General features: G+C 41.8%; 1 protein-coding gene across 1 annotated transcript in view; it reads right to left on the minus strand.

Annotated features, from left to right (window-relative positions):
* The window catches only part of EFL1 (elongation factor like GTPase 1), a 556,540-nt gene that overhangs the window by 344,265 nt on the left and 189,765 nt on the right, over positions 1-22,510 (minus strand). Inside the window, exons 13-14 of the mRNA XM_073618573.1 lie at positions 11,425-11,561; positions 1,098-1,270 (exon numbers count right to left, since the gene is read on the minus strand). Of these exons, the coding sequence (XP_073474674.1) occupies positions 1,098-1,270; positions 11,425-11,561 (310 nt within the window). The remainder of the gene's footprint in view (positions 1-1,097; positions 1,271-11,424; positions 11,562-22,510) is intronic.

Below are 22,510 nucleotides of genomic sequence, written 5' to 3' on the forward strand. Positions count from 1 at the left end.
GCTAATAATCTCCACCTACCTACACTTCTGGATCCACAGATTGGGTTTCACAAAAGGTAGCCTCTACTTATCCATTCTTTCATCTTATGCTTAGTCTAAAATTACCAGGTTGGTGACAGGTTTACTTCAAAGTTCAAGTATCTTGAAAAGGTTTTTCTTCAGGTCTAAGGCCTTGTTCACACAGGGCGTTGATATGTGTGCTCCATGGAGGACCATGTTTTGCTGGCGTAGGGTTGCACAGGTGTCCCGTTGTATCTCCCTTTCGGCAGTTCCATTGTTGTCTATTGGGATGGAGCAGCTGCACAGACATAGCTGCTGCTCCCAAAATGACATATGTGTGGGTGCACAGCCCCAAATGCTCCCTGGGTGAGTTAGGGGACCCGCACTCGCACCAATGTCTTATTGGGACACAGTGGCTGTGTACGTGCAACCACTTTGTTCCAAGAGACATGTATAGGACTACTCACACGGAGATGCACGGAACACCTGTGCTTGCCCATGCAGGTAAACATGGCCCTGGACAGGGATTGTCATCGCCCCGTGTGAACGAGGCCTATATGTTCATAGAACAAATTAGGCTCCAAAGGGGACACAATAGTTACATTGCTCAGCGGATGGGATCACAATGTCCAGTGGGTAGAGGCAGAGATTCAGAATTCAGATTCAGATTACTTTATTAATCCCAAAGGGAAATTATTGATTAACCCCAAAGGGAAATTACTGATTAACCCAAAAGGGAAATTATTGATTAACCCCAAAGGGAAATTACTGATTAATCCTAAAGAGAAATTTTTGAACCCACTTGGAAGTGTTGAAAGCTAAAGATCCTAGTGGCTTTAGCAATAGAGCAAAGATTTGCTGAAACAGTACTGGTAGGTATTAGAAACTTTAATTTACTATTGTGTGCTTTGAAACCTTTTTTTTTCTGCGACAGGGTCTTTTTAAGACAGTAAAACTCTGGGGAATGGTAAAAAAAAAAAAAAATCAGCATCTTTTATTAAAGCTACATTTCGAGTGGTAAAGTTAAAACAAGACTTGTTCAAGTACCGACTTTTATATTTGTGGAAATCTAAAATGAAAAGAGAAAAAAAAATTACCTTAGGCAGTGCTGCTGTTGGATCATATTTGGGTCCCAAAACAAATATCTTTTGCCCTCTGCGTACCACCCCACTGAAGACTCGAGCAAATGCAATAAAAGAACTTTTATTCTCTGTATCTTGCTTCTCTGACTTTTCAACTGAACACCGCACTTCATGCATAAGTGCATCACCTGGAACATATCCAAACAAAAGTTAGTTTATGATCGAACGCAAAAAGGTGGACAGTGTGACATTTTGGGATTTTTGTACTTTCCTCAAAGTCCATTAGGAGACACAAGAACAATATAGGAGCATGACTTATATTGCCACCCTACAGGAGACTGAACACTATAAAAAGAAAACGCTGTAGGTCAGTCATAGGGTATTTAACCTTTTCTATGACAGTCACTAGTTGTAGCAAGCAGTACAACAAAAAGCAACAGGTGGGGAGGGAGTTGTCTCTCTCAAAGGATTCTGGGAAAGGGATTCTTTGTTTAAAGATAACTCCATGTTTCATGTTCCATCCATATTTAGGGTGTAACATTGAACATGGTCAGCATGCACATCCCTTCACCCCCAAACTGGCCCCACCACTTACAGAACTGTGGGGTTCTTCTCCTAGCCGGCTCCTTTCATTTTCAATGTATTATAATAAATATCTTTAATCATGACTTTCATATCATTTATAGAATGCACAGTTCACAGGTTTTGAAGACTCCTTGTCACCTTCTCGAGGTTGTTCATGAAATGTATAAATGCTTGAAAAATATATATAATATTTTAGGATTAATCTTAAAAGCGTTTGTTACCCCAACACATCATATTCCTGATATGTGCCTGCTGTACCATGTTCTTGTATGAGAAAGTCTATTGTTCTCTGTGTATTGCTTCCTTTATGTGAAATCCCTGGTGTTCATTCCAGTCCCTCTGCTTTCCTATTAAAAACGGACCACACTAAGCAGGAGAGCACAGCGTGGTCAGTTCTCTAGCTATGCTGGGAACTCAGCCTGTTCTCCTCCAATGATCACACTTGTCCTGACATGCCCCCCCCCTCCCCCTACACAGCCATTCACTGGGAAGCTTAGTGTACTGCTGCTTCTCCTCCCCCACCAAGTTCTTATGTAGCTGAGAACATAGGGAACGTGATCACTTATAAAAAAGCGGGAAAAAATATATTTTTTTATGTATTTTTATATCTATACAAAAATGTTTTTCCTTTCATTTCTATTTGAAACTGAATGTGTTGTTTTACAAAGTGAACGTTTACAATCACTTTAACAGCTAGCAGATTGCAGGCAGGGTGGTTGCGCTGTGCCAGATCATGTACCTAGTATGTGATCTGACACTTATGCCCCGTACACACGGTCGGATTTTCCGATGGAAAATGTCCGATCGGAGCGTGTTGTCGGAAATTCCGACCGTGTGTGGGCTCCATCGGACATTTTCCATCGGATTTTCCGACACACAAAGTTTGAGAGCAGGAGATAAAATTTTCCGACAACAAAATCCGTTGTCGGAAATTCCGATCGTGTGTACACAAATCCGACGGACAAAGTGCCACGCATGCTCAGAATAAATAAAGAGATGAAAGCTATTGGCCACTGCCCCGTTTATAGTCCCGACGTAGGTGTTTTACGTCACCGCGTTTAGAACGATCGGATTTTCCGACAACTTTGTGTGACCGTGTGTATGCAAGACAAGTTTGAGCCAACATCCGTCGGAAAAAATCCTAGGATTTTGTTGTCGGAATGTCCGATCAATGTCCGACCGTGTGTACGGGGCATTAGAGGTCTGGGACACACGCGCTGCCGGTGACCCGTTCTCGCTGTGATTAAACACAGCAGGAGCCCAGCGATGGGTACTGTGGACTCAATGTCCCTGACGCCCACCGATTACACAGTACAGAGGCAGAACGACAACCTGCCTATATAATCAAGGCAGATTGTTGTTCTGTCAGAGGGGCTGGTATTGATCCTGTATTTCTGCCAAGGATCTCTGCCTTCTCCTAGTCAAAGCACCTCCCCCACAGTGAGTAACACAACCTAGTCATACATTTAACTCTTTTATCACCCCTGATGTTAACCCCTTCCCAGCCAGTGTTATTAGTACAGTGACAGTGCACATATTTTAGCACTGGTCACTGTATTAGTGTCACTGGTCCCCAAAATGTGTTAAAAGTGTCCGATTTGTCCGCCGCAATATCGAAGTCCCGCTATATGTTGTTGATCGCCGCCATTACTAGTAAAAAAAAAATAAAAATAAAAAATAAAGATATCCCATAGTTTGCAGACACTATAACTTTTTTGCAAACCAATATAGGCTTTTTAGGATTTTTTTTTTCTTTTTTTTATGTAGCAGAATACATACTGGCCTAAATTGATGAAGAATTTTTTTTGTTTTTTTTATTTTAAGAAATATTGTTTTTTATTTAAAAATTGTCAGTCTTTTTTGTTTACAGAGCAAAAAATAAAAACCGCAGAGGTGATCAAATACCACCAAAAGAAAGCTCTATTTGTGGTAAAAAAGAACAAAAATTGTATTTGGGTAGTGTCGCAAGACCGTGCAGTTTTCAGTTAAAGTGCCATATCGCAAAAAATTGCCTTGTCATTAAGGGGGGGAAATCTTGTGGAGCTGAAGTGGTTAATATAGGTTTTAATGAAGTTCACTCATCCATTTCATTTACCTTTTCTTATCATCCAATTTTTATTATAGAGCAGAATTGGGTTTTTTTGGATATATTGCTGTTCAATTATATGGATTTGTTTCCATGAATTTGTGCTGACCTGGTCTCTTTGGCTAATGACCTGTCTCAATGTTTATTTTTAGTGACCAGACAGCAGATCAGCAAGGGTTAACAATGAACCCAGACTATTTATTCACCGGAGATAGGCCATCAGGTCAGGCTGATGAAGGAAGATTGTAGCTCTTCCTAAATGCATTCACAGAGTATATACACAAAGTCACACCCTTGGTGGTGTTTCCAGGCTGTCCCATCCTCCCTGCACAGGAGGTGAGCTCCTTGGCACGTCTCACCTTTTCTAACCATTTGATTAAGAACAATATATGACCATGGGTTATATTGCCACCCTACTGGAGAATGAACTTTAAAAAAAAAAGAGAGGCTGCAGGTCAGCCATAGGGTATTTAACCTTTTCTATGACAGTCACTAGTTGTAGCAAGCAGAAAAAAAGGCGGGGGGGGGGGAGACGGGGGGGTTGGGACTTTACACGAGGCAATGAATGGGTAGATTCATCCGCCTCCATCCCTATTGTTTTACAACATCAATAGAAGGAAAAGGTTGGGACTTTAAATGAAGCACAGCTAAGAAATAAAAATTGTAAAATCACATGATGATGGATTCCAGAAGAATATGCATTGATTAAAAGAATAACATGATAAGATAAAGAACACCTTAACAATTTCTTATGCATGGTAATAACATAATTCACAACCAATCTAGGGATTATAGATACATTGGTATATGGTAGTACAAGTGTAAGGGTTCATGGTCAACAAAACATTATTAACATAACAAATTCTGTTAATAATCATAGTAAAATAACTGTAAGCCCGGGTTCACACCTATGCGAATTAGATGTGCGTTTCCCCACATCTAATTCGCATAGTATAGAATGTGACCGGCTCCCTATGGAGCCGGTTCACATATCTCCGGGGCGGCTGCGGAGCGCACTGCACAAAAACGCTGTGCGTCTTTGGCTCCGTCTCAGGGCCGAATTCAGGCATAGAATCTGCCCTGATTCGTCCCTGTGCAGCGCTCCTGTGCGATCCGCAGCCCGTTATAGCATGAACTCAGGCTTAATGTTTCATAGCATTTGTAATGTGGAATCTCAAAATCGCATGATTGTATAGTGTAGCATAAGGCAAGGCTCTACGCGTTTCGTGGAGTCTATCCACTCATCAGGAGCAGTTACAAATGCAGAGATCTATAATAGAAAAGGGAAATTGCAAAATGAACAGATGCTGGACACAAGGAAAGAAAGAACAAAGGTAAGATGAAGTACTACCAAGCACTCATACCTACACGTAAAATGGATATATAATAGTATGATGTTGTTAACAGCTGGGGGTGCCATAGAGGAACAAACAAATCCATTTTACGTGTAGGTATGAGCGCTTGGTAATACTTCATCTTACCTTTGCTCTTTCTTTCCTTATGCCCAGCATCTGTTCATTTTGCAATTTCCCTTTTCTATTATAGATCTCTGCATTTGTAACTGCTCCTGATGAGTGGATAGACTCCATGAAACGCGTAGAGCCTTGCCTTATGCTACACACCATACAATCATGCGATTTTGAGATTCCACATTACAAATGTTATGAAATTTTTATGGTTCTTTTACTATGATTATTAACAGAATTTGGTTGACCATGAACCCTTACAATTGTACTACCATATACCAATGTATCTATTATCCCTAGATTGGTTGTGAGTTATGTTATTACCATGCATAATAAATTGTTAAGGTGTTCTTTATCTTATCATGTTATTCTTTTAATCAATGCATATTCTTCTGGAATCCATCATGTGATTTTACAATTTTTATTACTTAGCTGTGCTTCATTTAAAGTCCCAACCTTTACCCTCTATTGAAGTTGTAGCAAGCAGTACAACAAAAAGCAACAGGTGGGGAGGGAGTTGTCTCTCTCAAAGGATTCTGGGAAAGGGATTCTATGTTTAAAGATTACTCCATGTTTCATGTTCCATCCATATTTAGGGGGTAACATTGAACATGGTCAGCATGCACATCCCTTCACCCCCAAACTGGCCCCACCACTTACAGAACTGTGGGACTCTTCTCTCAGCTGTCATTTTTCAAAGTCAATTGATACTTCCCTGCAGCCCCATAGCTAAAGGTTCTTAGCTCTGTGCGGACCAGGGGCTGGAGGAGTATTCTGTAGGAAACAGAGCAATGCACCCGCGATCCACTGACTGTGGCTGCACTGCCTTGCAGGCTCAAATGCAAAAAGAGTCAGTATGTAATTACCTAATTTTGCATGCAATGGGCGGGCCATGCCATTCCATTCACTTGCTTTGTTTACAGCAGAAGCAGAGCAGACAGACCTTGTGCAGATATAGCCTAAAGCAGCCTTTTTCAACCAGGGTGCCTTTAGGTGTATTCAAGGGTGCCTTGGTAAAATGCCTAGAAATTGCCCAACAATTGTATACAAGCCAGTGGGCAGATCAAGCCTGCCTATTAGTTACATAAAGCCACAAGTTTTCATTGTGCACCATACAACCTTCCAGCCACACAATGACATCATCAGTTGATAAGGAGGACAGTGGGCACTTGCACAGCATCCTTGTTTGCCCTCTCCCTGCCCCTCTCCATCAGCTCTGGGGTCACATTAGCTGAATGAGGGAGAGAAACTGAGGAGAAGAGAAACATTGGAATACTAGTCAGTACCAGTGTGCAAAGGTGTGTTTGCTTTGGAAGAACAATCTCCTCTAATGTTGGGTGTCCTACGTGTGTGGTTGTTGCTGCCTTTTGTAAAACTATTTGCTTTGTTTTTAAACCTTAAAATGGGGTGCCTCAAGATGGTATGGAATTTTAAAGGGTGCCATAACTGAAAAAAGGTTGAGAAACACTGGTCTAAAAGATATCACCATAATAATACTTTTGTTGCTTTGAACTTAGGCACCTTTCACACTGGGGCAGGGGCAGAGTCGGCGGTAAAGCGGCGCTATATTTACGCTTTACCATTGTTTTCGGCCGCTAGCAGGGCGGTTTTAACCCCTGCTAGCGGCCGAAAAGGGGTTAAAAACACCCGCAAAGCGCCACTGCAGCAGCGCTATGCTGGCTGTATAGCCGCGCTGCCCCATTGATTTCAATGGGCAGGAGCGGTTTAGGAGCAGTGTATACATTGCTCCTTCACCGCTCCAAAGAAGCTGCTAACAGGACTTTTTTCAGCGTTCTGCCAGCGCACCGCTCCAGTGTGAAAGCCCTCGGGGCTTTCACATTGGAGAGACTGCAGCAGCTGTTTCAGGGCGCTTTGCAGGTGCTATTTTTAGCGCTGTAGCTCCTGCAAAGTGCCCCAGTGTGAAAGGGGTCTTAGGGTTAACTCACACTGCATTTTAACTCCTGCTGCAGAAAAAGATAGATTCTTGCGGTTGAATTCAAAAGGGCTTGCAGGTAGTCGCAGCCACTCAGCCCATACAAAGTAATGAAAGACTGACAGCGGCTGCAGATGCCCACCAGTGTTTGGATTTAATCACACGTGGAACAATCGCCTGTGCTTAGAGACAGATGATCAACCCTGGACACAAAGAGCTTTCTAAATTGTACTATTTTGCCCATCCAACAGATAATATGATGTCATCTTTATAATAATTATTTTTCAGCCCATTGCAGTGAACCTTGCCTGAACTAAAAAGTCCCTATAGAGCACTTTGGATCTTAGGTTCAGGCTGTAAACATAGCCTTGAATTGTCTCCAAGTCAGGATTAAGCTCTTTTCACTGCCTTTTAACTGTTAAATACCAGTGCTCCATGAAACTGCTATTTGATAGTTAAATGACAAGCGCCAGAAAGGTTGGGGTTCATGTTAAAGACAAGTCAAAGCCAGGAATACAGCCTTGGTGTATGATCCAAGGAGTTCCGCAGTGGCACATTGATCAATTTAAATAATAACACAATCACGCACAGGCTCTACGTGGTACAAGCACGGTTGCCTTAGGCCTTTTTTTAAGCCAGGTATGATTCCTTTAAAATGTATGTAAACCCTGAAAATGAACTTCTCTTGGCCCTTTTGTTCTGGTTGAAGGCAGTTTGTTATGAAAAGTGCTAAAAAAAAAAAAAATTGGCTGTAGATATTGGCAGAAGAGCTGACCTATGAAGACTTCCTGTGTTATCTCAGAGGCTACTTAGCCCTTTTAGTTCTCATCCTGGAGAGGGGGAGTGGTTGAGTAGCTTCCAAAAGATAATGGTCATGGCTAGTCCACAAAAAAGCTGTGTGTTGTCAGAACACAACAAAGCTTGGTAGCTGAGTGCATTTCTCGCAGACCAACGGGTAGCTTTCTGTGACCCCCTGAAGTATGCCCCCATATGCTTCTAGGGCTCCTCTGTACCACCTGCGTGCCCAAGATCCGTATGGCAGCTGGGTGGGGATGCTGGGTGAGAGGGAGACCGGTGAGCATCCATTTGCTGATCTTCCCTAGCTAGGATGAACCTGGAAGCAACGTGGAAAATGTCACTTCCAGTTGTCACTTTCCTTGGCCCTTGGGGTCAGGGAAGAGTCTATCGGAGCTCGATATGCATTTCATTAGCTTCAATGGAAGGCAGGTGAGACATCAGGGGTCTAAAAGACCCCTGATGTCTTATTAAAGCGACCCTGTCTTAAAACATTATATGACATAGGGATATGACATAGGTGACTTGTCAGAGGCACTTGCATATGAAAACATTGTTTGCAATAATGCTTTTATTATTTTATCGCCTATAGAAAATATAGGGTACCAAAATTTGTTTGTTTTTTTTGCAGGGAAGTATCTATTCACTCAACACTGCCCAATCTTTTATAATCTACCCCCCAAAAAAACTGGGTAATATACTGCACTTGTGTGCCCTAAAATTAACTTTAATGTACTGTTTACTTAAATTTTGAGCTTGATAAACCATTGCACAAATCTTGTGTGGCATAAACAATTGTAACGAATACTATTTTATTCTCTAGGGTGTCTGCTTTCAGATAATATATAATCTTTGGGGGTTTTAAAGTATAACTAACAGCAAAACTTTTTGTTTCCCTTTGGGATACGGTGAAGGTGGATTAGAACATGTGTTAGGTTCTTATTGCTGTCTGTGCCCCGTTAGGCAGATTTACCCTATTTGTCATGTTTATCATTATCACTGAAAGTTTAAGAAAATTTTAGGGTGACTGCAGAACAGAAGTAGAGGGGATATCTTCCAATGGAGACACTAGTTATAGTGACCCAGGTGACAACCAAGGATTTCTTCACTATGTGGGGGGGGGGGGGGGGGGGGTTCTCTCACTTCCTGTTTGGCTGATGGTCAGGGAGTGAAGAAAAATCTCCCCCAATTGGACACAGATTGCAAAAACAAACCTTACAGCGGTTATAACCCTCCTTTACTCTATCTGAAATGGAAAAAAAAAAGTTTTGCCTTTAGTTCTACTTTAACTAATCTTTCAGGTCTAACATGATTTTTGAATGTGTGTAAAAAAACGCAAATGCCTCTGGCAAGTAAAGGGTTAATAGAAGCCTCCACTGCGTTATATATGTAGGAAGCCATTCTCCCATGTAAACGATTGGTAGTTGCCTGGTTTGAACTGAACTAAATACCAAATATCAAAATTCACAGCAGCATGTGGGTGGATATTTCGACTTAACCACTTGCCGATCGCTACACGCTGATATACGTCGTCACAATGGCAGCGGTGGGCAAATGGGCGTACCTGTACAACCCCTTTAAGAGGTGGGGATAGCAGGCGCGCGCACCCGCCGCCTACAGAGTGACTGTGCTCGCGGGTGCCGCGGACTCAATGTCAGCCGTTCTCCCGGCGATCGTGTCATGGAGACGCAGAATGGGGAAGTGCCTATGTAAACAAGGCATTTCCCCGTTCTGCCTACTGTTATGACAGGGATCACTGCTCCCTGTCATCGAGAGCAGTGATCGCCGTCATGTGAGTTGAAGCCCATCCCCCCCGGTTAGAATCACTCCCTAGGACACACTTAACCCCTTCATCGCCCCCTAGTGGTTAACTCCTTTACTGCCAGTGTCATTTACACAGTAATCAGTGCATTTTTATAGCACTGATTGCTGTATAAATTAAATGATCCCAAAATAGTGTCAAAAGTGTCCGATGTGTCCGCCATAATGTCGCCGTCCCAATAAAAATCGCAGATCGCCGCCATTACTAGTAAAAAAAAAAAAAAAATAATAAAAATGCCATAAACTACCCCTTATTTTGTAGACCCTATAACTTTTGCGCAAACCAATCAATATACACTTATTGCGATTTTTTTTTTTTACCAAAAATATGTAGAAGAATACATATTGGCCTAAAGTGAGGAAAAAATAGTTTTTTATCTATTTTTGGGGGATATTTATTATACCAAAAAGTAAAAAATATTGCATTTTTTTCAAAATTGTCGCTCTTTTTTTGTTCATAGCGCAAAAAATAAAAACCGCAGAGGCGATCAAATACCACCAAAAGAAAGCTCTATTTGTGGGGAAAAGAGGACGTCAATTTTGTTTGGGTGCAACGTCGCACGACCGCGCAATTGCCAGTTAAAGCGACGCCTTGCTGAAACGCAAAAACTGCTCTGGTCAGGAAGGGGGTAAAATCTTCCGGGGCTGAAGCGGTTAAATTCCCTCTTTTTTGCATAATTCTGTTAACAGTCAAAGCGTTACCAGGTTGCGGTCTAGGACCAAGCTCAGGCAACCCAAAAAACGTGTCATTTTTTGCACTTTGCAAATTAGCATAAAACGCCATCGGCATGAGAATCCTTGGCAAGAGGGGTGAATGTACATATTTTAGCCAAACCATAAAATAACACCTGCATGATTTTGTATTATGGTCTTATTAAAACGTATAGGCAACAAGAAGCTGGTTTGCACGCTCTGGAACTTTCAGATTTTCTTGCTTCAGTTGTCACATGGGTTGGATTAATTTAAAAAATACTTTCATGCACGCATTTCTTCTCTCCGGAGGTTGCTGTGACACATGTTGTGCAGCTCTGTGCTTAAATGGCATTTACAGTGAGTTTAAAGTGACACCAATGTTCTTATGTGCACAAAGGGGCTCTATGTATGAATTGACCATCTCTGACACCTAGCAATACCTAAAAAACCAGGTGGGACTAGAAGAGCATGGGAAGCTGGGGAACTGCGAAAATGGGGAATGCAATTATTAAATGTATCTGGGAAAACGAAAAAAAGTATACTGTAAGCAAAAAAAAAAAAAATGAAAAGGGTGAACTTGCGCTTTAATGTTCCATTACAGCATGGTTGTTACACAATTTGTGAGTGTTATTAGTAGCTACTTGTATGTTTACCAACCCTTAAAACGAAGCAGACTGTTTTTGAGCGCGGCACTAAAGTCACTGAATTTGAAAGAGCAGACAGTAAATTAACCGATCGCTAACCACATACACCTCACACCACCTAAACAGCTAATTTGCTTGTAATTATGTTGTCTGGAGACTGGTGTCAGCAACTGTTAGCAAGTTACGTGGATGCTAATGATATGTAATTGCTGCCTGTACGGTGGGAACATTCAGTGATCAGAAAATTACAACAAACTGGCTTAAGAATCCTGAAGGGAAATCGAGAAGTGCATTAAAATAGTAAAGCACAGCCACTTGCCTTTAGTGTTCTCATTGTCTGCAGTCACTTGGCATTCACTGCTGGAGGGAGCCGGCTCCTGATTGATTGCCATCCGTTCAGCATGTTTCTGTCTTGCACGCTCTCTTCTGAGCGCAATTTCTTCCTGAGTTAATGGCCTGCAAGAAGTGCAGTTATTTGAATGAGAGTTATACCTTGCCTAACAAGAATTGAAAATCACCAGTTCCCAATACTCATTTCCACCTCCAGTAATGAAAAGGCACATATGGATTACAGCAGAAGGTCTCCAGTTATTTTTGACACCTTAGAAGTCCAATAGATTGGGAAGTCTTTTTACAGTTACAGTGGGGAAAATAATTATTTGATCCTCTGCAGATTTTGTAAGTTCGCCCACTTGCAAAGAAATGAAGGGTCTATAATTTTTATTATAGGTGTATTTTAAATGATAGAGACAGATTATCAACCAAAAATCCAGAACACAAATGTTATAAATTGAGTTGAAGTTCAGCGAGTAAAATAACAAAACATGACTTAGTACTTGGTAGTAAAACCTTTATTGGCAAGCACAGAGGTAAGACATTTCTTGTACTTGGTGACCAGGTTTGCACACATCTCAGGAGGGATTTTGGTCCACTCTTCTTTACAGATCTTCTCTAAATTCTTAAGGTTTCTTGGCTGTCGCTTGGCAACTCGAAATTTCAGCTCCCTCCATAAATTTTCTATAAGATTAAGGTCTGGAGACTGGCTAGGCCATTCCATGACTATTATGTGCTTCTTCTTGAGCTACTCCTTTGTTGCCATGGCGGTATGTTTTGGGTCATTGTCACGATGGAACGACCCATCCCCACTGTACTGGCTGAGGGAAGCAGGACCTCATCCAAGAATTTACAATACAAGGCCCTGTCCATTGGCCCCTCAATGGGGCAAAGTCAGCCTGTACCTTTAGCAGAGAAACAGGTCCAAAGCATGTTTCCACCTCCGTGCTTGACTAAAGGGATGGTGTTCTTAGGGTCATAGTCAGCATTTTCCTTTCTCCAAACACAGAGAGTCGAGTTAATGCCAAAGAGCTCAATTTTGGTCTCAACTGACCACAGCACTTTCTCCCAATCCTTCTGTGAAGAATTTAGATGTTCATTGGCAAACTTCAAAAGAGCCTGTACATGTGCCTTCTTGATGAGGGGGACTTTGCGGGCTCTGCACGATTTCAATCCATGGCCGCGTATTGTGTTACCAATGATGTGTTTGGTGACTGTGGTCCCAAGTGTCTTGAGATCTTTCACAAGCTCTTCTCGTGTAACTCTGGGCTGATTCCTCACTTTTCTCATGATCATCCTTACTCCATGAGGCAAAATCTTGCATGGAGCTCCAGACCAAGGGCAATTGATGGTTATTTTGGATTTCTTCCATTTGTGAATAATTGCTCTAACAGTTGTCTCCTTCTCACCAAGCTTCTTGCTGATGGTCTCTAGCCCATTCCAGCCTTGTGCGGGTCTACAATCTTGTCCCTGACATCCTTTGGTCTTGCCCATGATGATGAGTTTAAATGGAAGAAAGATTCTGTGGACAGGTTTCTATTTTATACATAATGAGTTGTCGTTAGGAGCAACATCTTAACTAATTTGTGTACCACATGAACGCATACTGTAGCCAGTCAGTGAGAGCCAGAGTTATTATTGGTTGGTAGGGGATCAAATACCTATTTTACATGCTGAACTGCAGCTCAATTTATAACATTTGTATTGTGTTTTTATCAGGATTTTTGGTTGATATTCTGTCTCTATCATTTAAAATACACCTATGAAAAAAATTATAGACCCTTCATTTATTTGTAGGTGGGTAAACTTACAAAATCTGCAGGGGATCAAATAATTATTTCGCCCACTGTATCAGGTACACCAATCTCACACACATTATTTATTACAGGTATTTATACCTTTACTTCCCCCCCAAACTGATAATGCTGCTGTCTGCTGTGCCCCCTGCACTCAATCATCCAAAGTAGGGGCGCTCTAAAACAGAAGGTGTGTTACTGGCCAGATCAGCAGATGAAAACTGAGTGGGAAAAAAAAGAAAACGAATACAGCCACCACATTTAATGATTGGTAAGCTGCAATAATATTGCATGTTTGGTTTGGGGTTTAATAGCTCTTTAAAAATGATCCCTCCTCGGTTACACTGGGCCTTATATTTCGAAACACCAGAAATAACTATTGCCTTGAAGCAACCAAAATCAAACGCTTATTTAGACATGTGCAGTACGAAAAAAATTGTTTAGTTTCAGATAAATTCGTTAGGTTACCAATTTTGTTTTGTGGATTTGTTTTGGAATTAGTTTTGTTTTCTTTATTCATTTTCTACCAAATTCCAACATGCAAGATTTTGGGGTCGAGTCTAAGGCACCTTGGTGGGCTTAAATCATAGCTCAGGTAGTTTGGAAAATCTAATCAGCGCTGTAGGTTCTGCTTAAAGTTACTTTTTTTTCTTCATTTTTTTTTCCCTCTTTTTTTTAAAAGGCTCATACAGACCTAATATAGATCTGGAGATTATCTGCCGTGTTGAAAAGCTGTCTCTGTACCTGAGAACTTTTACAGTCATGAGCACAGTAGGTGATTGGAAAATCAACATGGGGTTTGAGCATGACTAGTTTATAAAAGTACAGATTTATACTTTTCTGTTTAGAAAGATGTGTAGAGAAGTGTAAAATTCTTAATAGATCATTGCAGTATTTAGATCTGCCATGTTGTAGAAAGTTGAAACAATATTACTTAAAAAGGCAACTTTATTGTATCACATCTTCCTTCAATTAATAATTGTGTTACTAACCCTTCAGGCTGGGTTTATACTTGTGCGATCACAGAAATTGCATATGATTTGCACCGCATTGCTGTGCAGATCACATGTGATGTCTGTGTGATGTGAAATCAGCCATGCAGATTGGCTGAATTTGCATCGCATTCGCACCAAATTGGCGCAGGACCTTTTTTTTTTCTTGGCCTGCACTGGAATCTGATTTTTTTCTTTGCACTATAAACAAAAAATGACCGACAATTTTGAAAAAAAAAAAATTTATATTTTTTACTTTCTGCTATAAAACATATCCAATAAAAAAAAAGAATATAAAAAAATTGAATTTCTTCATTAATTTAGGCCAATATGTATTCTGCTACATATTGTTGGTAAAAATAATCCCAATAAGCGTATATTGATTGGTTTGCACAAAAATGATATCGTCTACAAACTATGGGATATATTTAGAGAATTTATTTTTTATTCATTTATGTTTTACTAGTAATGGGGGCGTTCAGTGACTTATAGCGAGACTGCGATATTTTGGCGGACAAATTGGACACCTGACACTTTTGACACTTTTTTGGGAACCGATGACACGAATAGAGTGATCATTGCTAAAAAAAAATGCACTGTCACTGTAATAATGACACTGGCAGGGAAGGGGTAACATCAGGCGCAATCAAAGGGTTATCTGTGTGCCTAACATGGGATTCAGTGTAGTGCGGGGGGTGCTTTTACTAGTGGAAGGCGTGTATCGATGTTCCTGTTTCACAGAAACACAGGATCCATACCTTCCGTACTGACAGGACTACAATCTGCTTTGTTACGTAGGTAGACTGCCTGCCTGTGTACAGAAAGATCAGCGGGTGCCGGGGGAAATCGGGTCTAGGGGACCCACTGATCAGTTCCCGCAGTGTAAAATTACAGCGGGAGCGAGCACTCGCACCCAAAACCTGGAAGTGCAGGATCACATACACAGTAATACCTCAGAATGCGAGTAACGCGATTAACAAGCGTTTCACAATATGAGCTATTAGCTTTTAAAAATCCTGACTCGGTTTGCGGCGTTGTCTCGTAAAACGAGTAGGATTCAAGCCTCTGAGGTTTGCAGTACCGCATTTGGCCAGAGGCGCGGGGGCGCCGATGACACTCAGAGCTGCTCGGATGCACTCAGAAACACTCGGTTCCCAAGTGTTTCTGAGCCTTTCCGAGCGGCTCTGAGTGGTTTCTGAGTGTCTCCGGTGCCCCCCACTACCTCTGGCCACATGCAGTACTACATACAATAGAAGTCACTGTGGAATGAAATATCTGAGTTTCCATTGACTTCTATGGGGAAACTCGCTTTGATGTACTAGTGCTTTGAATTACAAGATTTCTTCTTCTGCAACAAATTATGCTTGTAATCCAAGGTACCAGTGTGTGTGTGTATGTATATGTGTGTATATAGTATATATATATATATATATATATATATATATATATATATATATATATATATATATATACGTAATTCTGCACAGCATGACTGCCCTGTAGCAGTAAATCTGCTATGGGGTGGTCGGCAAGTCAAGCTTAACCACTTCAATACCAGGCACTTATACACCTTCCTGCCCAGACCAATTTTCAGCTTTCAGCGCTGTCGCACTTTGAATGACAATTGCGCGGTCATACAACACTGTACCCAATGTAAATTTTTATTATTTTGTTCCCACAAATAGAACTTTCTTTTGGTGGTATTTGATCACCTCAGGGATTTTTATTTTCTGCTAAACAAATAAAAAAATGACCGAAAATTTTGGGGGAAAAAAAAACGTTTTTTTTTTTGTTTCTGTTACAAAACTGTGTAAATAAGTAAGATTTCTCCTTCACTGATGGGGCTGCACTGACAGGCAATGATAAGGCGGCCCTGATGGGCACCGATGAGGTGGCACTAATATGCGGCACTGATATGCAGCACTGATGGGTACACATAGGCGGCACTGATGGTCACTGATAGGTGGCACGGATGGACATAGATGGGCACTGATGTACACTATTGGATGGTACTGATGGGAATCACTGATTGGCAGGCATCCATTGTGGGCACTGACTGGCATCCATTGTGGCCATTAATTGTTATTCCTGGTGGCCATGGGTGGCATACCTGGTGGTGACTAGTGGTGGGCATCCCTAGTGGTCCAGTGTGGGCATCCTTGGGTGGGGCTGCACTGATAATCAATCAACACAGACCCCCCCGATCAACGGCTCTTCCTGTTTACACTGTGATTGGACACGGCTGATCAGGTGGTAAAGAGTTTCCATCAGAGACTCTTTACCTAGATCTTTGTTGCGGTGTGTCAGACTGACACACCACAACAACGATCGCCACGGTGTGCGCCCCCGAGGGCACGCAGCGGCTTGATATCCTGAAAGACGCCATCCGGTCAGGATAACACAACCACTTTGCTGACGTCATTTTGCTATATGGCGGGCGGCAAGTTGTTAAATTTAGTCACAAATGAAAAAACCCAAATCAGCACAAGGGACATTACTTGCAGTCAGTAGGATGTGTCCCTTGTGATGATGTCTCCTCTATAGCAGTGCTGACCCGCTTGTGACGGTAAATGTCTATTTCTTAAGACCCCTTTCACACTGGGGCGTTTTTCAGGCTCTTTAGCGATAAAAAAAAGCACCTGTAAAGCTCCTGAAAGCAGCCTCATCTGCAAACCAATGTGAAAGCCCGAGGGCTTTCACACTGAGGCGCTGCGCTGGCAGGGCGTCAAAAAAAGTCCTGCAAGCAGCATCTTTGCAGCGCTTTAGGAGCGGTGAATACACCACTCCTAAAGGGCCCCTTCCCGTTGAAATCAATGGGAAGCGTCTGCAAAGCGCTTTTGGCAGCTGCGCTTTGTGGGCGCTTTTAACCCTTTATTCGGCCACTAGCGGGGGTTAAAAGCGCACCGCTAGTGTTCAAAAAACGCTGGTAAAGCACCATTAGTTTAAGCGGCACTTTACCAGCGTTTTTCGGGCGCTGGCACTGTGAAAGGGTTCCTAAAGCACTCGGGCTTTCACATTGGGATTGCAGATGAGGCTTCTTTCAGGAGCTTTACAGGCGCTTTTTTTTAACGCTAAAGCGTCTGAAAAATGCCCCAGTGTGAAAGGGGTCTAAAAGTCACTAGCTATAGTGTTAGTAGCTGCAAACTTTTAATTTTTTTAAAAGCCCAGCTGCCACAAATTTTCAGTACAGTGATTGGTGGTACCATCATTTTTTTTTTTTAAATGAGAAAGTTCCGTGGTGCGTTGGTGACATGTCGCGTATTGATTAACAAGCATCAGGTGAGACTTTGGTTCCGCGGAATGCACTCCATGCTGAACTTCACAGTCAGTCTGTTTGTTAAGCCCTTTTCTGTATTCGTTTTCATACTGTTCCCTTTCATGTTCCTAGTTTATGGCAACTGGAAAAATGATCAGGTTGTGCTCTATACATGTCACGCTAAGCTCCTGTGCTTGGAAAGGCACGCAGGGTTTGTTTAATGGCAATAAAAGGGACATTTAATATACATGTGTTTTTACTTCATCTGCTTTACTAGGTGTTTGTAATATTCTTCCGAGGCCTGACAGTAATGCACACTGCCTCTTTATTCGGGATTTGGCCTTTGCTTTCATGTTGCCGTTCCTTTCTTTTCTTTTTTTTTTTCCACACAATTGCCAAACAGTTCCCTAATTAATCTGCTAGAATGTAACATTTTAACTGGTTTGGGGCCACTGAGCTTTGCGTAAAAACGACAGAGCTTTCGGCATGTTTCAGCTTTGCTGCAGTGTTTTGACATGCTGGATTCCTTGCATGACCCTACCTTAAAGTTGTTATACAGAAGTACAAGCTTTTCTATTTCTATTATACACTGTTATAGAGCCACGATCAGACTAAAAGTCTTGCTTTGTAGAAATATCTATATTATGTTTTTAAAGCTGAACTCTAGGCTGATATAAAAGACACAGGTTGCAGCTATGGAACTTTTTTTTTTTTTTTTTTTTATACGTCTTGCAATGTATTTTTTAATTACATGGAGTGTAAGCACCTGAATCTGACCTGGTATTAGCCTCTTGTAGAGTCTCTGCACAGCAGAGCAGTATTGTGGGAGCCAATCAGTTGTGCTGACAAGAAGCATACGGATAGGAGGAGAGAGCAGAGTGACAGATGAGTTCATTATTGTGTACTGCACAGGCTGGTGTGGGTTCAGGATGACCTGGGCTCTGAGGAAGTGGCGGGGGAATAATGCTTGGGCTTTAGAGTGAGGACATCTACTGGTAGAAAAAAGTACTGTGGAAGGAAACTCTGGAATGCAGGTAAATATTACAAGAAAAGCTGGTAGTTATTTCTTATTTTTTGAAATATAAGGCCTGGTGTAACAGAAAAAGCATCATTTTTAATTACTATGATTTGTATGAACCACCCCTTCATGAAGTTCATCAGAATAATCATGCATCCCCAGGCTGGCAAGTTGGCGAAAGCCCTGGCAGTTGTGGAAATTATACAGCATTAAGATAGATGGATCAAATTTCGGCCGGTTCAGCAGGTCCTGGCTGAGATTCGATCCATCAATCACTTTCGGTACAACCAGCATGTTGAATTTTTAGCATTCAATTATTGGTGGCAAATATATCCACTGTGTTCTCCCAGCAGGAACGTCTCCCTGTGCATGTGTGCTCAGTCATGTTGCAACAGGAAGAGGCCATCCCCAAACTGTTCCCACAAAGTTGGGAGCATGAAATTGTCCAAAATGTAGTAAACAGTAAACATGATCATACATTGCACTAAAATATCTTATACTACTTAAGTTTAAAAATCAAAAAGAAGCTGCTCAAATAAGTATACAAGTTCCAAAAAGTGATAAAGTGCTTGTACTTAAAATCTTGAGAATAGACAGGTGCTCCACTAGTGTTCAGTTCAAGTGCCCCACATGGATGTGGACCAACTATTTCTAGTATGGTCACTTGCATCTGTGGGGAATCCACCTCTGGGTGATGTTCTAGATGGTGACTCTCTCAAAGGGTTGATCTCTAGGTCTCCTTTTGCTAATGGGATCTTTTGCATTAGTGGGGGATTCACCCCTATATGGGATCCTCTATGACAAATCACCTCGCTACATGGGTCCTCAGATGGTATAATGCAGGGAAAAAACAATGGGGGGATTCCACAAAGCGTAAAATTGTAGATTTATTAAAAATAGATAAGAAACAAAGGTAAAAAACACTCACATTTTATGATACCTAAAACCTGGCATCCGGTATGTACAGCCAGTTTCAGCATGCTTCGACATGTTTCAGCCAATCAGAAAGGGGCATCATCAGGAAGCTCCCTGATGACGTCCCATTCTGATTGGTTGAAACGCGTCAAGGCTTGACTGCGTCACTGTGACATCTCTTCCGCCTACGAAACACACCAGAATCTAGCCGAGCTGTGGTTTACAGCACATCTTACATGCTGGCCGGAGCAAACTATAAAATAGCCATGCTGTACACACTGGATGCCAGGTTTTAAGTATCATAAAATGTGAGTGTTTTTTACCTCTGTTTCTTATCTATTTTTAATAAATCTACGGTTATACGCCATGTGGAATTCCCCTATTGTTTTTTTCCTGCATAATACCATCAGAGGACCCATCCAGCGAGGGGTTTTGTCATAGAGGATCCTATCTAGGGGTGGATCCCCCACTAATACAAAAGATCCCATTAGCAAAAGGAGACCTAGACATCAACCCTTTGAGAGAGTCACCATCTAGAACAGTGATTCTCAACCTAGGGTTCCTCCAGAGGTTGCTAGGGGTTCCTTCAGCATTGGGCAATTTCTGCCTCTCAGATAAGTTCCCACTGATACCACTGATCTTTTTAACTATCTGTAAGGAGGTAATTCTTCCCAATGACCACAAGTGTAAGGACCATTCTTCCCACTGACCATCACACTAATGTATCATGAGATTTCTAATTTTTAGCAGGGGTTCCCCGAGACCAGAGAACTATTTCAAGGGTTCCTCTGTGTTGAAAAGGTTGAGAAAGGCTGATCTAGAACATCACCCAGGTGAGGATATCCCCACAGGCACAAGTGACCATACTAGAAATAGTAAGCTAACCTACAAACATGTAATGGTTCAGTAACATAACCAAGGAACTCTGCAGATGTACAGTTTATCTCAAGCAATATATATGGAGGTTTTGACAAAACAAATGACATTGCCTCTATAAGTAACACGTCCCTTTCAGAATAAAAGAATTTGTATGTGCTGAGATGGACAGCATCAAAGGGACCACATAAAAATGATGGCGTTGCTTTGTTTTCACTCTGTCATGAATGAAGAACTAATAATAAATGGTAGGTGTCACCATCCACAGTGAAAATACTGTCAGAACTTCCCAAGGTGCTTTGTAATCACTTGCATGAAAGTAGGATGATGAATGGTGGAGAAAACTGACAAATGTACCCAAGACAATAAAGGGCCTCCGCATCATAAGAGACCCTTAGAAAAGTAAAGTAAACAAATATAAAGAAAATTCCTTTGAGTTCCTTTGAGATAATACTTGACTGTTCTAATCTGATAAAAAGAAAAAGTCAACATTTTCCGCAAAAGTACAGAATGGTGAACATATAATTGCTACAGGTTCCCACATATCCAGGTTTGAGATCTGAAACCAGGAAGACAAAAAGGGAAAATAACAGTTGCTTTGTTTATATCTTGAATACAAACAAAGCTTTTTCCCCATAGAAAAATGTCCCTTCATATTTCTCGGTTTGAAAACTACCCATTGTGTTGCGTACCCATCAATTTCGATCGGTGGCTTCCATGTGCAGTCTTGATGCATTGAGAAAAGAGACCTCTTACAATGACAAACAGAAATAGCACACCGCTAAAAACACTGCAAAGCATGAGCTACATCGTCAACGGATTCATGGCCAATGATGGGGCCACAGTCTGGGTACAGGCAGTCCCCGGGTTACATACAAGATAGATTCTGTAGGCTTGAATTTGTATGCACGTTAGAACAGGTACATTTTTTAACCACTTCAGCTCTGGAAGCTTTACTCCCTTCATGACCAGGCCATTTTTTGCGATACGGCACCTGCTTTACTTTAACCGACTATTGCGCGGTCGACCTTTTGCATCTATAACATCTTCAACTCTTCTGGGAAGGCTGTCCACAAGGTTTAGGAGTGTGTCTATGGGAATGTTTGACTAGTCTTCCAGAAATGCCCTTGTGAGGTCAGGCATCGATGTTGAACAAGAAGGTCTGGCTCACAGTCTCCACTCTAATTCATCCCAAAGGTGTTCTATCAGGTTGAGGTCAGGACTCTGTGCAGGCCAGTCAAGTTCCTCCACCCCAACTCGCTCAATCACACTATACTGCCAAAAGTATTCAGCTACCCCTCCAAATCATTTGGTGGAGGGGGGATTAAAGTGTGGGGTTGTTTTTCAGGGGTTGGGCGTGACCCCTTAGTTCCAGTGAAGGGAACTCTTAAAGAGGAATTGTAGTCTACTCACAGAATTTGTAATAAAAACATCTTTGCCATTCAGAAGCTTCCCTCCAACCACTTTGCATATTATTTTATATATACTTTGATTCTGTACTTGCCAAATATGCTGCAGACATCTCCCTCCACTAGGTGTGGCTGCAGCCATTTTAACTGTGGGCAGCTGAAGCTGCTGCCTGTTCACATTCTGGGTTTACACAGACAAACAGAGGCACACCTCCAGCTCTGCAGCTTTCATTGGCCCTCTTATAACTCATCCCCCCTCCCTCCCTTCCTGGCAAACTCTCACCAGAGTGAGAAAGATAGCCTAGGCTAATGACCAGACAAGAAACAAGAAGTGGGCTGTATAAGGTATTTACTGGCAGAAAAAATTGTTTTACTATCCATAGTTAAAACAACAAGGGCAGAAGATTGAATAGATGGAAAGATGAAAAAATGACTGAAGGTCCGCTTTAACCACTTCCAGCCTGTAGCTGCAGGCATCATTCAGATATCTTCTTTTTCAGCCAGCGATTCTGTGCACCATAAAAATGATCATAACGGCAGTTAAGCCACTTGATCGTTCTTATCTTCTCCCGCCGACCTCTGGTGCTTCTCCGGGCTCGCTGTGCGATCAGGGGCCCCAGAAAGAATCCGCCGCTGCCAGATGAGGAGCATAGAGATTTCAGGTGACCATATGGTCACCAGTCATCTCTATGACCGTCGGAGGTCCGGGCGCAACGTTATGATGTCACGTCCGGGCCGCGGATGTAAACAAAGCCGAGATCTCAGCTAGAAAGCAGTAGATCGTTCGTTTTTGTTTTTTTTTTTTTGATT

Source organism: Aquarana catesbeiana, linkage group LG03, assembly GCF_042186555.1.
Source record: "Aquarana catesbeiana isolate 2022-GZ linkage group LG03, ASM4218655v1, whole genome shotgun sequence".
In the NCBI taxonomy this organism is placed as follows: domain Eukaryota; kingdom Metazoa; phylum Chordata; class Amphibia; order Anura; family Ranidae; genus Aquarana; species Aquarana catesbeiana.